Source organism: Rhinopithecus roxellana, chromosome 1, assembly GCF_007565055.1.
Source record: "Rhinopithecus roxellana isolate Shanxi Qingling chromosome 1, ASM756505v1, whole genome shotgun sequence".
Classification (NCBI taxonomy): domain Eukaryota; kingdom Metazoa; phylum Chordata; class Mammalia; order Primates; family Cercopithecidae; genus Rhinopithecus; species Rhinopithecus roxellana.
The window spans coordinates 33,223,500-33,242,486 of NC_044549.1; the positions used below are offsets into that span (position 1 = coordinate 33,223,500).

The following is an 18,987-nucleotide window of genomic DNA, read 5'->3' on the forward strand; positions in this document are numbered from 1 at the left end:
ACACAAGTGAAGACATATGCTATGATGCCATTCATATAAAATTCAAAATCAGGTGAGCCTAGTCTATGGTGTTAGAAGTAGGAGAATAGGTCAGGTGCGGTGGTTCATGCCTGTAATCCCACTGCTTTGGGAGGTGGAGGCAGAAGGATCATCTGAGACTAGGAATTTCAGGCCAGCCTGGGCAACACAAGACCCCATGTCTGGGGAAAAAAAAAACAAAAACTGGGCATAGTGGCTGCACATCTATCATTCTAGCTCCTTAGAGGCTGAAGTGAGAGGATCCCTTGAGCCCAGGAGTGAGTTATGATCTCACACCACTGCATTCCAGCTTGGACAACAGAGCGAGACTTTGTCTGTAAAAAGAAGCAAAAACAAAATCCCAAAGCTTTGTCCCAGCTCCTTATGAGAGGGTGGCAGTAGTAAAACAAAAGGCTTCAGGAGGTGAACATTTGATGCTTTCTTTGTCCTTTTTTTTTTTTAAGAGCCAAGAACTCTGGAAGAAGAAGAAGGAGAAGAAGAAGAAGGAGAAGGAGGAGACGGAGACGGAGACGGAGACGGAGAAGGAGAAGGAGAAGGAGAAGGAGAAGGAGAAGGAGAAGGAGAAGATAAAAAAGAATCCTCATCATTAATGCAAGTAGAAGGAAACTCTTCACCAAGGAATTGATCACATCACGAAAGGTGAAATCATTACGGAATTGATTGCTTAAATATATAATTTGAATCTGGATTTAAAAATAATAAATGTAAGTTTTTTCTTTAAAAAAAAGAAAAGAAAGTCCATTGGTTAAATTCAGCTTGAATCCTTTGCCACTACATCAAGAGCTAACAGTTCAACAATTGATCTCACAACCTCCCACCTCATTTCCTTTCTCAGTCCAGGTAACAGTTATTTTTTTTTTTTCCAAACACTTTCTCGGTTTCCCCAGGGGTCACCTTTGAAAAGCGAAAAATGTGTGAAAATAGGCAAAGCTGAATATAAACCACTTAGTTCAGCCTCCGCTCCTGTGGGAGCCTGGGGGGAAGGGAGAGGAAGAGTGGAGGAGGAAGAGGCGGGAGGTGCGGCGGGGGCACAGGTGACGCTCCTCCCGCCTCTCAAGCAGAGCTCCAGGCGCACATCCGCAGTCAGCCACCTCGCGTGCGCCTCCAGGAGCCAGGATGGAGAGGCTGGTGAGCGGGACCGGGGCTTGGGAAGGAGGGCGCAGGGTGGGCGATGTCGAACCGGTGGCCCTGGGGCGGGCGGCGAGTGGTAGACGCGGAGCTTCGGCTCTCGCCACAATCCGGTCCGGGGACTTTATCAGTGGTGTTGATGGCAGCGCTTTTCTCTAAGCGCTTTACCTTGCTGAGTAGCGGATTTTGCCTCAAAGGGTGGTTTACAGCCCGCTGCTGGCGTCCGGATTCTCCACTCCAATTCCCTGAAAAAAAGATGCACCAGGCCGGGGCTCCGGGGGCGCTTGATCCGCGCTGGCGAGGCTGGCGCATCCTCTGGGCAGGCTCGGCTCGGCTCACTGGCTCCAGCTCCCAAAGCTGGGGAGGCACAGCCTATTTTAAAATGCCCCCAAAAGGGAATGAGAAATGCTGTATTGATTCCATGTTGGCACCAAAAGCCGTGGCGGAGATACAGATTTTCAGGCTCGCGGGAGAGCTCCAGCGTCTCTTTGTTAGCCCCTTTCTCCCTCCTAGCCCTTGCCTGGGGGAAGCCATGAAGGATCCGTTAAAGCTGAAGCTACACTTGAGAGAGCTGAAATGCTGCTCTGTGATCATGATGCTTTGAAGGGTTAACCCCGGGTATCTAGAGAAACAGACATTTTGTTTATTCGGAACCAACTTACAAGACAAAAAACGGAGAAGGTTTTCATATACCCTATTGGTATATGAAATCCAAATACAATGGTATTGGTATAAAAATCCAAATACAATGAATGCCTCAAGACAATTTTTTCATGTATGGTTTGTTGGCAAGACCACATAGCCAATGATTTCACTGTCTTTCTTAACAAAGGAGAATGGTGGTCTGTGAGCTACGCTCTACTGCAAGCTAGGTGCTGTTAATCTTCTTTATAACTATCCTTCTAGAAATGAATTATTACCTGGTTTTACACATAAACAGGCAGAAAGGCTAATATTTCCAAGTCCTTGTGACTACATGTGGGGTCATGTGGATTTGGACATAGAAACTTGCTGAGGAAGAGGCATGAATAGGGGTAATGTAGCTGCCAGATGGGCAGCTGTCTGCTAAGACCCAGGTTTTTGTGAACCCTGGACTGCATGGCAAGGGTTATAAGTGGGCTTCTTTGTTTTCAGGACTGTAGTTCCGCCTATATTATTTGATCGATTAATATTTTTTGGCTATCTAACACGTATTGGCATTTACTATAACCTAGGCTCTATACTAAGTGCTTTAATTGCCTAATTCTCATAATAACTCTGAGATAAGAACAACATTTATTTAGTGCTTATTTGTACTGGCAGTATTCTAGGAGCTTTATATACTGCTTCATTTAGTCTTTTTAACCATTAGATTGGTACTGTTACTCTTCCGGAGTCTCAGAGAGGTAAAATGATTTGTTTTGCTCACAAATCTAGTATTTGTTTTAGCCCAGGTCACCTCCCTGTAAATATATAAATACTGTTGTTTTCAGATTGGTCATCTTTTCAGTTATTCTGCATGGACTCGAGAAAAAAAAACTGTAAAATAAAAATACGTATCTATTTAAGAGTAAGGCTTTCCTTCTGATTTCCTTTGCCTCAATCACTGTGTTTTCGTTTCTTAACATTGCTGGCTCCCAGTCCACGATATGTGGTTTGGTATGTATCTGCTTTCTCTCTTGTCCTAAAACACAGATTTTCTCTATGAGAGCTTGTGCATTCTGCATTCTTCATCATGGCCTCTGCTGGAGCCTGGATTTCTACGTCAGAGAGAAGCCTAATGGTTGAAAAAAATATCATTGGAATGCCAGTATCTGTCTCCACCATTGCCGTAGCTGAAAATAAAACTAAATGTGTTGGGTGGGCACTGGCAATGGAGCCTGGGGAAACATTTGGCCTGATTTTTTCTGACTTCCCTAGATAATTACATAGGATGGAACAGTCTCAGTAATACTGAGAAAATTGTCGAGTTATCTCTGCTCACTTCAAACCAAAGCCTTTGTGAGTATAATGCCCAGAGCAGTGAATGGGCAGGGTGAGCAGATCTTTGTAGACTGTGAGTATGTGTTCAGGCAGCTGAATCATCTTGGATTTCCCAAAGAGCAGTAACTATGTTATTAGTCTTAGACCTGTGAAGATAGGAAGAGAAGTCACAAGGAAGGCATAGCATGCTTATGGTATGCTTGAGTATCGAATAATAAAATATATCTGTGAAGAATAATTTGTCCTAATGGCACCTTCAGATGATATAATCTTGAATTCTCTGTAGCCTTAGAGATGTAAAGAAAAAGCAATTTACGTCACAAAGATCAGTATCACTGTGTACTATGATGCCACTGCATGGGGTCTAGGATGAGAGTCTAAGTGACTGGTTCTCTCTAGCTGAAGACAAGAAGACACTCAGGTACGTGGTAGCACTTGGGATAGGCCATGGGGAGGTGAAACATCATTCCTTCCAAGACATCTATCCTGAAAGATCCATCACAGGAACACGATAGTGATGGAGACTCGCTGTCTCTGGCAATTAGAGTGAGTGCTGAAGAAGAACCTTTTTCTAGCATGCCAGTCCCTAACATGATGCTGGCTCTTCACCCAGACGATGACAGCTCTGGTGCTCAACACACACAAGCACCTCCAGGGTACAAGTTGTCCCCAAGAGAGCTGAGACAATATTGGCTCCAATTTTTATCGTCTGATTGATCTCCAACCACAGACCCTGACCAGGACAATTGAGGGCCCTCTCCCTATAGCTCCACTCCTAGGAAAGACCACCATTAATGATTACCAGGTAATTTTCTACCCCGACCCATGAAGGGACTTGGTTAGTAACTTCTCTTGCTAGAGGAAAAAATGAAGCTTATTATATAAGATTAATGTTTGTGAAACACCTGTTATTTGGAATTGGTTTGGTACTTCCTTTTGAAATTTCCCTCATTAAGTTTAGGTCATGGCTGTTTCATAAGGAAAGAAAAGGGCATGATTGACCAGAATTAAAATTAACAAATCCATTGAGTAGGATATTAGAATTGAGTGGTGCCTGTTGGACAGGAAAAGGAAGAGAAATCCTTGTGGTAGGTAAAGAAGGAGCTATTTAGATCCTTGAGAACTCTGTTCCCCCACCCGCTGCTCCTAAGCCCACAGGAAGAAGGCTATCACAAGGCAATAAAAATCCCAAAGAAATTGAAAGGCAAACAGAAAGACACAGCTTGGAGTGATAAGGAAAATGAATTCCAGCAGGGAAGTCATTGTATCTAAAAGGAATGCCAAAAACAGGGCTTAGTTAAGGCAAACACTGAGAATGAGGGGATGGGATTCCCACAGGTGGAATACCACCCTTTAGCAATCATCCTGACTCTAAAGCAAGATCATTTAAGTGATTATGGTCCAATAGTCTAGAAATAAGCCTCAAATTATAGTAGCAACAGATGGGGCTAAACAGGAGCCGATAAGAACACATAAGTTGAGAAAGGGATGCCCATGATGGGTTTATTAAGGAAAAAGTGGTCAGGACATCCCATTAAGGCAACAGGATTCAGTAGATATTGAGGTTCTTGGGGCCAATGAGACAGGTGCAGAGAGACTACTACTTTATGGAAGACTGTGATCATACTGCTAAATACCATGAGAGAATACACAGAGCCAAATAAGAGACTGTTTCTAGTGAAACAAGCAGCCGATGTCCCAACCTCAGGAATTTAACTCAGTCTGAGAAAGAATAGTAGTTTCAAAATTGTCAAGTCTGCTTTAGTATTATATATTTTTTTCACTGACAAGAGAGAATGAAAGATTGATAGCTGGGAGAGTGGCGGCAGGTGAGGGGTGTTGGCAGGTAGTAAGCATGCTGGAAATAGCGTCTCAGGGTGTGGGGTATATGGTGGGTATATTTGGGAAGTAGTTGTCTTCTCTCAAACTGGAAAGCAGATGGGTGTGTTCAGACAAGATCTGGAAGCTGTGGCGTGGGGGACAAAGGGAGATAGGACCCCTTTGGCCCTGGAGGAAGAGACATGAATTTTTTTGGAGCACTCAAAGTTCCAAAAGACCTAAACAGAAAGTGCTTCAGAAGAGGAGGATCTGTATAGCAAGATGACTGTAATCAGGCTCATAAAAGTAAGACCTTACATAAACACAAGTGAGGGGGAAGACATTTCATGTAGGAGGAATGGCTCAAGCAAAAATACCAAGGCGGGAAATTGCGTGGTGCATTTAGAAGTAGAAAAGGCTAGCTGGCAGGGAGGGGATGCATAGGAACGCAATGGAAATGAAATTGCAGGAATGAAAATAGGCTAAGAACTTTGAACAATTTTCTCTAGATAGCTAGGAGCTGTAGAAGAGGATGGCATCTTGTGGAAAGAGGAATTTAAGGAAAATCAATCTGTTGATAGTGTGTAAATACATTAGCTGGATAGTAAACTAAGTTAGGGACTATATCTGCCTTATCCACCATTGTCTCCAAAGCACCTACCATAGTGCCTGGCATGAAGTCAGACTCAATAGAGATGATTGATAATAGAATAAATGAAAGAAGTACAGTCGTCCCTTGGTATCCATGGGGCTTCGTTCCAAGACCCTCACAGATACCAATTGGTGGATGGTGCAAGTCCCTTATATGAAATGCTGTAATATTTGCATATAACTATGCATATCTTCCCATATTTATAAACTCATCTCTTAATTATTTATAATTCCTAATGCAATATAGATTCTATATAAATAGTTCTTATACTGTATTATTTAGGCAATAATGACAAGCATCTTTATATGTTCAGTGCAGATGCTTTTTTTAAAAATACATTTTTCATCTGTGGTTACCCTGAATCCATGGATATACAACCCACAGATACAGTGGGCCAACTACATTGGCAAAAGTTCAGTTCCAATAGAAGACAAGACTACTGCACAAAACACCCAGTGTTATGAGCTGAGACTAGGGTGGTAAGGAACAGACACTTCACATGCGAGAATGTAATGTGCATAGTGACTAATGACATATCTAAGTAGGGGGAAAATGAAGCATCCTGGATGACTTGAGTGCCTGGGAGATAAAAGTCCAAAAGAGTAGCTGTTTTTCGGTAAAATGATGATTAATTTGATGTTATTCATAAATTTAATTATTCATCATTCGTTCATTTTTTTATTCAACTGACAGCATCTTAGGCAGAAGAAAAGATAAAAGAACTAATGTAGGAAATAGCTTGGTAATTTCAAGTTACTGAAAGAATGGTGAAATGGAGCTTGGTGTGCAAGATGGAAAGTACAGTGACATGAGATTGGGTAGCATGTTTGTAGGTGCTGAGCTGCAGGTAATGACGGATGGGGTCATGCTTTATTACTAGCAGAGCTTCTAGACAATGACTCAAAGGCTTTCAGAGATTCCTTGGCTCTGTGGACACCTGTTTAAATGCTTTTTAAATACAGCTTCAAAATTGAATTTAACATACTGTTGCAGGGCAATGAAGCAGGGACTACTGTGTGAATATCTTTGGTCATTCATCACAACAATCATTTAGTCACAGCAATAACAATGTACTTTTGTGATGATGTGTCAATTTTTTTTTTTTTTTTGAGACGGAGTCTCACTCTGTCGCTCAGGCTGAAGTGAAGTGCAGTGGCGTGATCTCTGCTCACTGCAGCCTCCACCTCCTGGGTTCACGCCATTCTCCTGCCTCAGCCTCCCAAGTAGCTGGGACTACAGGCACCCGCCACCACACCCGGCTAATTTTTTGTATTTTTAGTAGAGATGGGGTTTCAGTGTGTTAGCCAGGATGGTCTCCATCTCCGGACCTCATGATCCACCTGCCTCGACCTCCGAAAGTGCTGGCATTACAGGCGTGAGCCACCGCGCCCAGCCATGTCAAAATTTTTAAACCAACAAAACTTTATGTATAGGGGAGGCAAGATGGTGTGGTAATTATGGTTATGAACTCTGAAACCAGACTGCCTGGGCTTAAACCCCTTCTCTGTCACTTCATAGCTGTGTGACCTTGGGCAAGTTACTTAACTTCTCTCTGCCTCATATTCTTTATTTTGAAAATGATGATAATAATAGTGCTTCCTATATAGATTTATATGAAATATTGGATGAAATACTTTGTCTCAAGTGCTAAGAACAGTGTCTAGTACATAATAAATGTTCAATAAATGTTAGTATTCGTGGTTTAGTAACCTTATGCAAAATATAAGTTGGAGTATTATTTTAATGTATCATCTGGTGTGGTTTTTTATTCCAGTACTTTATTTTTGTCCTCTGGTCTTTCAAATCAGACAGTTAAGCATTCATTGCCTTACAGGAGGAATACTAAGCAGAAAATAAATTTTAGTTTCAAAAGCCAAAATTTTGCAATACCAAGAGTCTTGGCATTCTAGTTTCAAATCACTAAATGCTAAAAGACCAAAGATATAATGTTCATGCTAGAAAGGGTTGATTGGATGAATGCAGCGTGATGGAGGAACCAGCTTTTCTGGTTCAGGGAGATAAATATTTTCTAGGCTGGGACAGCAAAATGGGACTGATTGATGTCTATGCTCAGATACCAGTTTGCATTCCCAAAATAAGGCCCTGGGCCCAGGCCCCAGACAAGGGAAGTTCAGGACACTGGAAAATAGAACCTGCAAGTAGTTGTTGAGATCCAAGAAAAAAGTAATGCCTGTGTCTCACAGTCCCCTAAAGAGACTGTAGGAAGCAGCTTGCTTGTCCATCATGGCAAGTGAACAGTAAGACATGTTCAATGGGCATTTAGGCAGAAAGCCTCGTAGAATTTCCTTTCATCCAGCACAAGGGGAACCCAGGGACAGCCTGGAAGAAGATGAGCAAGCACCAGCTCATCTTGTGAGCAATAATTGCACAAACTAATGACAGTGATGACTTGAGGGGAACACAGCCATTTTAGCAAATGCTAGCATAATAGACGGTTGTAATTAGTGATTAGTAGTCCTGTCTTATAGCTTGGCATTTTGTGAACCCCCAGGAATGTAGATGCAATGCTGGAGATTGGGACAATTATGAGGTGTTGTGGTGGTGAGAGACTGAATTGACAGAGATTATGCGACATTGATTGGAAGTAAATTCTTACCTCTAGTTTGGAATAGTAACATGAAATAAAAATGAAGTTCAGTTAAAAACAGATAAAAGTTATATTTTTTACTCATTTCTATTATGAAAAATAGAAATATAGAAAAAATATAGGAAAAAGTTACATTTCTTGCCTCTGCCCCTTAGTATGAGCATACATACAGACCAAATGAAAGGATCCATGGCACTATTGCAGAGAAAAGTTCAACTGCCTCTGTCCTGACTTACTGTTTTATAGAAGGGTGATGCCCAGAATAACATTCTCTTAAATACTCTCATGATTTGTAAGAAGGTCAAGGATTTCTGCCCAGACACATGAACGTAAGGCAATGATGGAAAAAATTAAAGCCAGTGCTGGTTTTTAAACCATGCAGTTTATGTATAAGACTTGCAGAATTAAAATCAACCTCAACAAAATTCAAGGCAGTCAAATAATGTTCCTGAAAAGTGGTTACCTGCTGAGTTACATTTTTAATATTAACAGCTGTGGATTTTTTGGGAAGTGGATGCTATCAAACATTTGTATTCTCAGCATTTTCTGTATTTATTTAAGGCAGTTTGTAAGTGATCCTATGTCTTTGAGACCTTGCTCTTGATAATGGTGGCTTTAGGAGCAAGGCCCCAAATCGCCAGGGATTGCTATTGTGTTGGAGCCACGCTGCTGCTTTTCCCTCCTCTTATCTTGAGCATGCTTTGTTATTTCCTCCATTTATAACCTCTAGTTCTGCTCCCACAGTACCAAAGTTCTCTGGGGGGTAAAAACGTAGCTACACCATTCCCTGAAATAGCGATTAGCTTGAAGCTTCTTTGGCTTTGTCCAAATCCAAACCCCCATTTCTGTACTTTGCTTTCTGTCTTCAGGTGATCAGGATGCCCTTCTGTCATCTGTCTACCTACAGCCTGGTTTGGGGCATGGCAGCAGTGGTGCTGTGCGCAGCACAAGGTAAAGAAGCTCAGTTCCCCTGCTTGGAGCCCAGCAGACACAATTTCTGGGGTGAAGACATTTAGCCACTATTGTTTGTGCTGTGCTGGTTCCATTTGTCTGCATGAATTATTTAAACATGTAATCTGCCTGGAGGAGTGGAAGTGGTTCTTTCTGCTTTCCACATTTTTGTCTTCAATGTCGAAGCACACTTTGATATTTAGAAGCCATTTCCATAGTAGATGAAACAGACTCATGAAAAATATCCTCTATTTTAAAATGTCATTTTCCACTTACTGAACTGAATTACAAAAAATGATTTCCTGTGTTTTTAGAGATATAGGAATGCTTGAATTCAATCTTTTTGGAAAGTAATCTGGCAGTAAACCTTAAAATTGGGTGTGTTACCTTTTTACAGAAAAATGTAGAAAACAATGAAATATAGAAGTTATATAGGCTCATATTACCTGTTGTATAACAAATTTGGCTGTGCCATCTATTTATCTACCAAAGTTCCTAGCTCTTCCTCCTCGGTTCCTCGGGAGGCCACACTCACTTTATGACTGGCCTTTTCATCACTTGCAGTGTGATGTTGCTCAGCATCAGCCTCCACAGATGTGGGTGATGCTGGTGATGCTGGTGAAGATCAGGTGGGCTTCATGCCCATCTCCAGCTCTGGTCCACAACGTTCATCACAGGACTTATCAACTGACCAGAGGAATCTAAATTAGATTCCATAGAAGTAGCAAAGAATTGTGAACTTCCTCTAAATGATTTCTTCCATAATCAAAAAGAAAAAGAACTCATCTAAGAGTTGAACTCTAGCTTTGAGTCCCCTTTCACTCTGCCTTCTAAAAGTAATAATTTCTTCAAATCTCTGGTCTGCAAAATCTCAACAAACTTTGAAGAAACCTCAATCCTAGCAACAGATAGTATCCCAGAACTTTTCACATCTTCCAAGAGTACATATCATTTAGTTTTGAATTATGCAATACTCAGGGGTCCAGCCTGTATTTGTTATACCCATCTTTCATTCCCTGATATTGTTGGGGAGTTGTTTGTTTGCTCAGTCTTCTTTTTTTTTCTACTCATACTTGGCAACATTTTATCCATATTATCAGTCTTCAAAAACAAGTTTGGATGCTTTTGATCAAGTTTACATTTTGTGTAACATTTTATTAGTTAGTGTCTTTATCTTTATTAATTCACTGCGATATTTGAAAGGGAGGGTAGGAGGTTTGGAAGTAAGTGTATTCATTTTTCAATATCTCTTCTTTTCTATTAAATGTTGCTAGAATTAAATATGTTTCTCTGAGAACTGTCTCCTTCCTTCCTTCCTTCCTTCCTTCCTTCCTTCCTTCCTTCCTTCCTTCCTTCCTTCCTTCCTTCCTTCCCTCCCTCCCTCCCTCCCTCCCTCCCTCTCTCTCTCTCTCTCTCTCTCTCTCTCTCTGTTTCTCTTTCTTTGTTTCTTTCTTTCTACGAAATTTCACTCTGTCACCCAGGCTGGAGTGCAGTGGCACAATCTCAGCTCACTACAACCTCTGCCTCTCAGGTTCAAGCATTCTCCTGCCTCAGCCTCCTGAATAGCTGGGATTACAGATGCCCACCACCACACCTGGTCAATTTATGTATTTTTAGTACAAACAGAGTTTCACTTTGTTAACCAGGTTGGTCTCAAACTTCTGACCTCAAGTGATCCACTCACCTCAGCCTCCCAAAGTGCTGGGATTACAGGCGTGAGCCACTGCACCCTGCCTATCTTACCCATTTCTATAGAATTTTAACATATTATGTTCTCATTGCCATTCAGTTATTATAATTTATGATTTTTTCTATGCTTTCTGGTGTACCTAAGACTTAAAAGAAGTATGTAAATTTCTAATTTTATTGTATTACGAAAAGTGTTCAAGGCCATACATAGGGTAGCAACTTTTTTGTAGCCTATTTTGAGTTCAATTTGGAGGCATGTTTTATGTTTTTTTGAAAAGATTATACATCCTTTTTTTGAGTAAAGTGTTTGTGTGTGTGTGTCTGTGTGTGTCTTATTTTTATTCATTTAGTATGAGTTACTGGGTTTGTAAAGTTTATTATTTCTCTTTCATTGTATTGACTTTCTCAAAAGTTTGCCTATTTGTTATTATGTTGAGATTTTCCATCAAATAGTCTATCAGTATGAGTTGCTAATATTGGAGAAGGGTAGAAATTTATATTTATACACACACACACACACACACCCAGAGATCTACTACATACATATAAAGTATATCGTGTATATAATATAAACATATAAAACATTGATAATATTAAATACCTAAAGTGTATATATAAATATATATTGTTTTTCAACTTTTATTTTCTTTGTGACATGGACTTACCTTGTCACCCAGGCTGGAGTACAGTGGTGTGATCATTGCTCACTACAACCTTGAACTCCTGGCCTTAAGCAATCTTCCTGTCCTATGCTCCTGAGTAGCTGGGACTACAAGTACATGCCACTACGGCTTGCTTATTTTTACATTTCTTATAGAGATAAGGGTCTCATCTCTTGCCCAGGCTGATCTTGAACTCCTGGCCTCAAGTGAGTCTTCTGCTTTGGCTTCCCAAAGCACTGGGATTACAGGCATCAGCCACTATACCTGGCAGTTTTTCAAATTTCCTATTTAACTTTTTTGCTTTAATAATTGTTTAAATATACTAAATTGAAGGTTCATCAGTATGATTGTGGATTTAAATTTTTTTTCTTTGTAATTATATTAGTTTTGCTTTATATATTTCAGAGTTATGTTGTTAGGTGCATAAAGATTTATGATTAATGTAATAGATCTGATTTTAGATTGTTCCTTTCAAAATTTTGAAAAATACTTTTTTTCCCTCTTACAGTGCTTTTGTCTTCCTTTTTTTTTCCTCTCCTTTTAGAAGTCTTATTGAACTGATTTTGGAACATTTAAGTCTACTCATTGAATTTTTCCTTAATCCCTTCCATATTGTTATCTCTTTGTGCTACATTCTAGAATAATTTCACAGCCTGTTCTTACTGTTTACTAATTTACTCTTCAGTAGCATCCATTTTGCTAAGTCAGCCAAGCTGTTGCAATTTTATATTTCTCATTTTCTATATCTCTAATTTCTACTATTCATAATGCTTTTATTACACTTTTATTACACTTACGATATCACATGTATTCATGTCAAAGTATTTATTTTCTTACGATATCTTCATTTATTTTGTATGAGTTATTGGGTTTGTAAAGTTTATTATTTCTCTTTCCTTATATTGTCTTTCTCAAAAGTTTGGCTATTTGTTTTTATGTTGAGATTTTCCATCAAATAATATATTATCGTATGAGTTGCTAATATTGAGGAAGGGAAGAAATGATCACCATAGCATTTAGTGAAAGCAGAGGGTGTGTAAATTATTATTTGTGTGCCAAAGCTTCAAGATCCTCCAGAACATTGTCCCATACGTCTCTTTACCTATGTTCCTATATACACTCTTGCTTCCTGGAGGCAGACACCTCTGTTCCACCCACTTCCTTTGTAGAATGTGTTATGTGTGTGTGTTTGTGTGGAATGCATAGGGCTGCTCCATCTTCTTTACTTAAAGTGGTCACTCTGCCTGTTATCCTTTGGCCTTTTCCTGCTCTTTGCTTCTACTTCTGCAAGCACGGACAAGATTGTTGAAGCTGCTATCCTACCTGGCAGTTTACATCTTCAATCTCATTGTACCTGCTTCGCAATTTACAGAGATTATTCACAATTTCTTGTAACTGAGAGTTGCTTTCTTGTTTTTCTACTCTGCTACTATTCTTTAAAGATTGAACAAGCATATTTGAACCTATATATTTCTCTGGCATCATGTAAAAATGTAAATAGATGTTTTCTTCTTTGCATTTTCTCTATCTTTTCTATATTTGACATTGAATATACTTTTTATTTATAATCAGGAAAAAGTGTATGCGTATTACAATCTTTAAATATAATGTTCTTTTATGATTCCATAGTGCAAGTGCTGACCCAGGATGAAAGAGAGCAGCTGTACACTCCTGCTTCCTTAAGATGCTCTCTGCAAAATGCCCAGGAAGTCCTGATTGTGACATGGCAGAAAAAGAAAGCTGTAAGCCCAGAAAACATGGTCACCTTCAGCGAGAACCATGGGGTGGTGATCCAGCCTGCCTATAAGGACAAGATAAACATTACCCAGCTGGGACTCCAAAACTCAACCATCACCTTCTGGAATATCACCCTGGAGGATGAAGGGTGTTACATGTGTCTCTTCAATACCTTTGGTTCTGGGAAGATCTCAGGAACAGCCTGCCTCACTGTCTATGGTGAGAGTCTCTAAGAATCATTGTCTGTGTCTGGAAATACTATTTCCAAGAATGTTTGGAACATAGCCATAGTGCCCAGTTTTTCAGGATTTTAACCACAGAAAGGGTCATGAGAAGATAGTCTTTCATGTCTAGTATAGCTGTGTTTATGATTATTTGGAGAGTTCATGGGGATACACTGAGTTCTTCGGCTGGAGCTATCTTTTCTCTGAGGGATCCTGCTATCAAAGGAGAAATTTGAGAACAATGGTGAGGGCAACAAGTTCTCGGTAAGCAGTGATATGATTCAGACTTGGCTTGCCACTAGCAATCATGTGACCCTAGAAGGGTCCTATCCACTCTCCTCTGGGGTTCCATTGTCCAGACAATAAGTGTGAAATAGATCATTTCTAGGATCACTTACAACTTCAACTTTCTGGATCTAAGGACAGAGACAGATTGGACTAGCCTTGAGGCAGTTATGATTGTCTTTCTCATTTTGCTTGGGAGGATAGCTCTTTCAGGATTGATAAGGGCACATGGAGGAGCAGAGTCTTTTCATACCAGAAGTGATGCCAACTAAAGATATAACTTGGCAATAGCATTCTTTTAAAATCCAAGAGGCTTAGTTTGATGAGATCCCTTTCTTCTTAACTGACAGACAGCTGAGATGAAAGATTAGGAAGTGGGAATAAGAGATTACTTTGGAGCATGGCACACATGGCAGTAGTTTTAGGGAGTAGAGGACAAACTTAACGGTTATTAGGAATATTAAAGTGAGAGTTTAATCATGCCAAGAATATTGTCCGCAGGGAAGAAAAAGATTAGTAGATGAGAATGCAAGGGAGATAGGAATGCTAAAAGAAATCTCTTTTACTTATTTTGCCTATAATGAGTCCTCTCTGTAGAATCTTATGTCATTGCTTTCTTGATTTCCACTTCTTTCATTCTCTCTTTTTCTGTTTCTCCTCCCTGTCTCCTTCCTTCCTTTCCTCTCTCTCTGCCTTCCTTTCTTCTTTCCTTCCTCCTAATTTTTCTTCTTCTTTTTCTTATGTCATATTTTTATCACTTTTGTTCCCTTTTCTTCTCTTCCTCTTTTCCTCTCATCTTTCTTTCTCTTAGTCTCCTTCCTTCACTCATAGACTTTTGTATTTTTTTTTCCTGAAAACCAGATGCCTCTGAGCTTTAAAGCTAGTAATTCTGTTCTCTTCCACACTGACCTTTTCCAGCCACACCTTATACCTTTCATGTAAGCCATTCTTTGATACACCATAGGACCTCAAAACTCAATCTGGCCCATCAGTCATATTCATATTTTTTCACTTTTATTTCCCTTCCTCCAGTGCTCACAGACATTAGTAATCTTAGCCAGAGCCACAGTTCCATAGCCCTACTTCCCCCAACCCACTGTCATCTACCTGCCTCTTGAACCTATAAGCACAGCCCAGGCTTTCAGTTAGCACTGCCATTTAATTATCTTCTGGGCTCCAAAGCCAACCACAGAAAGACAAGTTTACATTTGCTTAGAAAAGAAAAATTCTATAGTCTAACAAAAATGAACTCACTGGTCAGGGGATTTTCAAAAGGGTACAGGCTACAGCTGGCCTGAAAACAATTCTCTCATGAGCTAGTTATTTTTTCTTAACTTAATCAGGTGATTTCCAATGCTCTTCCAACAGTCATTTCTAAATTTTTATGGTTCTTAACTATGAATTCCAAATTCGCATTTTGCGTAGCTCTTCCAAAAAGGGATTTTCCAGCTCTCCTCCATGCGTCTAATTCACTGGTCCAGCTCCAAGAAGAAAATGACTATCTCTAAGCAGTAGCCTTTCTATGGGCTCTCTGTTCCGAAACTGCCCTAGTGCCTCTAATAGGTACAGGACACATGTATGGCGGTGCTGATTGGTAGCTATTGTCAAGACATTTAAGAGGAATACCTAAAAGAAGGCAGAGATGCTGCATTGCCCCTGGAAGAGAACAGAGTAATTAGGACTGTTTGGGAGAGAAAAGTATCATCTGACTTCTCAATACTCTATGTCCATCCGACTAATTCTGCTACAGAAAAATTAGAGAAAGGGTCTTTCTCATCACAGGTTTGTACTAGGCCAGTCTCCATCCTGCAGATCAGAAAATTAGACACAAGAGGAACTGGAAAGTCCCCAGTTTGGGTAGGATATGCCACGCTATCTTTCCAGCCTCCATTATCTTTCTATAAGCATATTTCCCTCATCTCTCTGAAGAGACTGCAGTGCTCAGACCAGGTGCTTAACTAATAACAGATTGTATTTATTTTTTGTCCCAGTACAGCCCATAGTATCCCTTCACTACAAATACTCTGAAGACCACCTAAACATCACTTGCTCTGCCACTGCCCGCCCAGCCCCCATGATCTTCTGGAAGGTCCCTCGGTCAGGGATTGAAAATAGTACAGTGACGCTGTCTCACCCAAATGGGACCACGTCTGTTACCAGCATCCTCCAGGTCAAAGACCCTAAGAATCAGGTGGGGAAGGAGGTGATCTGCCAGGTGCTGCACCTGGGGACTGTGACTGACTTTAGGCAAACTGTCAACAAAGGTAAGAGAAAGTGAGCAAGGTGGCTGTGGTTGTGTCTGTGTGCACACACCTGGAAGGCAGTGAATGTCCTGCAGAGGTTTCAGCCTCTTAGCACAAGAGCTCTTTGGAGAAAGAATGGGGCAAATAAGGAAAAAAGAAAAACAGTTGAGGAAACAAAGCAAGTTTTGCTTTCATAAATGTGGTTCATTGCCCACATACCAAATACTGTTGCTGAGATCCATTCATTTATATATTTCTTCCATTCTACTAACATGTAATTAGGTCTGTTCTGGGCCAGACTTTGTGTTGAACATGAAAAATGCAACAATGAACAAGACTCAGTCCCTAAGCTTCTAGTCTACTAGGGAATAGAGATAAATGGATGGGCAATTGTAAAACTGTGCATTACATTCTCCAGTGAGAAAGCTGTGATGCACCATGGGAGCACTAGAGGTTGGGAAGGAGGGGCTCAATCTGGGGGAGATTTGGAAGGTTTCCAGGAAGAAGTGACATCTGTGATGAAATCACTGTATAATCTACGTTGTGAAAAAGGGACCTCTCTGAAGTGCTTTCATCACCCATTTAGCAAACTACCTCCTATCCGAGTCCCCTTTTGCTTTCTTGTGTTTTTGTCTAAACTGCTGTCTCTGGGCCTCATAGATACAAGAGGTGAGAATGAGAGAGGAGAGAGTAAAGGGAGCAGAGATCATAAAGACAAAAAGTTTTAGCAATGGTAGCCATGTCTTTTCTCTGTGTAGTTTTGAAGCACTGACTCTGGATGAAGCAGTCAGTAATAAGCCTCCTAGAAAATATTACTCCTCTTTTTTGGAGAAATTATGAGCAATAAACTGGAAAAGCTTTCTACACCCACCTCTTTAGTGCAGTGGCCTTTGGAGTCCCTGAAAACCCAGACTAATCAGAAATTGGATATTTAGGTAAATTTGGTCAAAAAGACTTGCAGTGTTGGATTTGGATATTTGTGAAGAGATCCTCAGATTCAGCCATGGCCAAGGGTATATTTCCCAGAAAAACAAGAACCTAAAAAAGAATGTCTTTTTTTTTTTTCCCCAAGAATGCCAGATTTGACTTGTATCACTTGCAGTGTTTATATACCACCTCTATAATGTTTGTTTATTCTGTGAACATTGACGAAAAATCTTCCATGCTCAAACCATTATGTCAAGCACTGGAACTGTAGAAATCAGACAAATCCCTGTCTGAGGTCTGAGGTGTTCAGTTAAATAATGATGTGACGAATCCCATTATGGAGGTATGGAGAAGATGCTAGAGACTCCCAAATCAAGGAGTTCCTCATTTGCCTTTGCATTGCAACATGACACTGAGGAACTGATATTTAGGCTGAGTTGCATTAAAGACATAGATAAGAATAAATTTAATAAAAACTTAGAGATCAGTTATCTCTGGGGGTTGAAATCATGAGATTCATGTTTTTTTCTTTATACTTCTCTGTATTTTCCACAATGTCCTCAATAAACATATATTCTTTTAAGAGACAGTATGGCAAAGAATATGTGCTTTAGAGGCAAACAGCCTTGGCTATCCCATTTGTTATTCTGATTTTGATCTCAGTTAAAGTCTCAAAGCCTCAGTTTTCTTTAAATCTGTTAGAAAATAATAACTCTTGGGATGTTTTGGGGATTAAATAAGTTTAAAGCTCTTATTACATAGTAGCCAGATAAAACATGTTAGCTATTACTAATATCTAAATATTATTAAAATAATATGAAGTCATGCGTAAAAACCTACATATGTATGTATTTAAGGATAATTTTAACTAAAAGCTCAACTCTATTGCTTTATCACTTTTTGACTCATCAATTTCCTCCATGACATCATTTTCCTTTTTCTTTCTTCAATATCTGTAGGCTATTGGTTTTCAGTTCCACTATTGTTAAGCATTGTTTCCCTGGTAATTCTCCTGGTCCTAATCTCAATCTTACTGTACTGGAAACGTCACCGGAATCAGGACCGAGGTGAGTCGTCATAGGGAGTTCAAAAAATGACATAAATTAAATTTTATTTTTAATGACATTTAGTGAGTCATTTGAAGATATAAATAAGGGAATGGCAACAATGTATTTTGTTTGTTGTTTCCAAGATACAGAAATGTTGATACTGTTTTAAAATGCGTCAGGGCATTTTCTTGCAATTGGACATTAAATTGGACATTTCTGCTTTTTGTTTGCTAAGATAACTTAAAAGCTAATTAAATCAAACAATGGTGATAGAATCAAAGAATGAAGTCTGGCACCCACGCAAGGCCCTTTCCACTCATTAATGAGAAGGACAATCTCTTCTCTTTTTATAGCACTTCACAGGCCATCTGCGCATTTAAGAGACTGAAATTGTCCAATTATGGTCACTCATTAAGTAGCACTTTCTGTGTTTTACTCCCACGATGCCTCAAACACTATCAGCATCATGCAAGTGATCCATGCTTACAGTAACTGTGTCGTGTCGTTCTGCCCTTCTAGACTATAAATTTCTCTTTATCTTTCACAACTACCACAGCATCTCATATATACCAGGGGCTGAATAAATGTTAATTTACAGAATGAACTGACTGACGACAGAGAGGATTTTTAAGGTGATTTTTTTTCAATTCCTTTTCTTCTATTGTAAATTCAGTACCTCATAAATGTCAGTCTAAGATGTTGCAAGAAATTATAAAGCAAGAGACACTATAAAGCAGGAGGAGTGAGCTAGAGACAAGAATGAAATGTCTTTGGTTTCTGAAGACAGTGCATAATTTATTGAAGCGAATACAAAGCTGCAGTTTATGTTTTGTGTAGTGGGAATTTGCTAGCGTGAAAGGGTAATATGGGAGTTCCCTCCATTTCAGATGGCTGAAGGATAGGGGTCAGGAAAGAAAAAGAGTTGGCTTTGATTGCTATTTTAGACTTTGATTAAAACTCTCACTCATTTTTTCCTTTCATTTTATGTTTTATAGAAATGTTTCCTTTAGTTT

At 39.8% G+C, this 18,987-nt stretch overlaps 1 protein-coding gene across 7 annotated transcripts in view; it reads left to right on the forward strand.

The window, feature by feature from the left end:
• The first annotated feature begins 588 nt into the window (after positions 1-588).
• Positions 589-18,987, forward strand: part of CD200 (CD200 molecule) — a 30,998-nt gene continuing 12,599 nt past the window's right edge. The window contains exons 1-5 of one of the 7 annotated variants that reach the window (XM_030940956.1): positions 589-678; positions 9,077-9,158; positions 13,139-13,465; positions 15,747-16,019; positions 17,885-17,992. In XM_030940956.1, the coding sequence (XP_030796816.1) occupies positions 9,086-9,158; positions 13,139-13,465; positions 15,747-16,019; positions 17,885-17,992 (781 nt within the window). In that variant the 5' untranslated portion in view covers positions 589-678; positions 9,077-9,085. Of the gene's footprint in view, positions 679-913; positions 1,168-9,076; positions 9,159-13,138; positions 13,466-15,746; positions 16,020-17,884; positions 18,007-18,987 lie in introns of those variants that run through there. The other 6 variants (XM_030940970.1, XM_010361049.1, XM_010361050.2 and 3 more) reach the window with 6 other exon arrangements.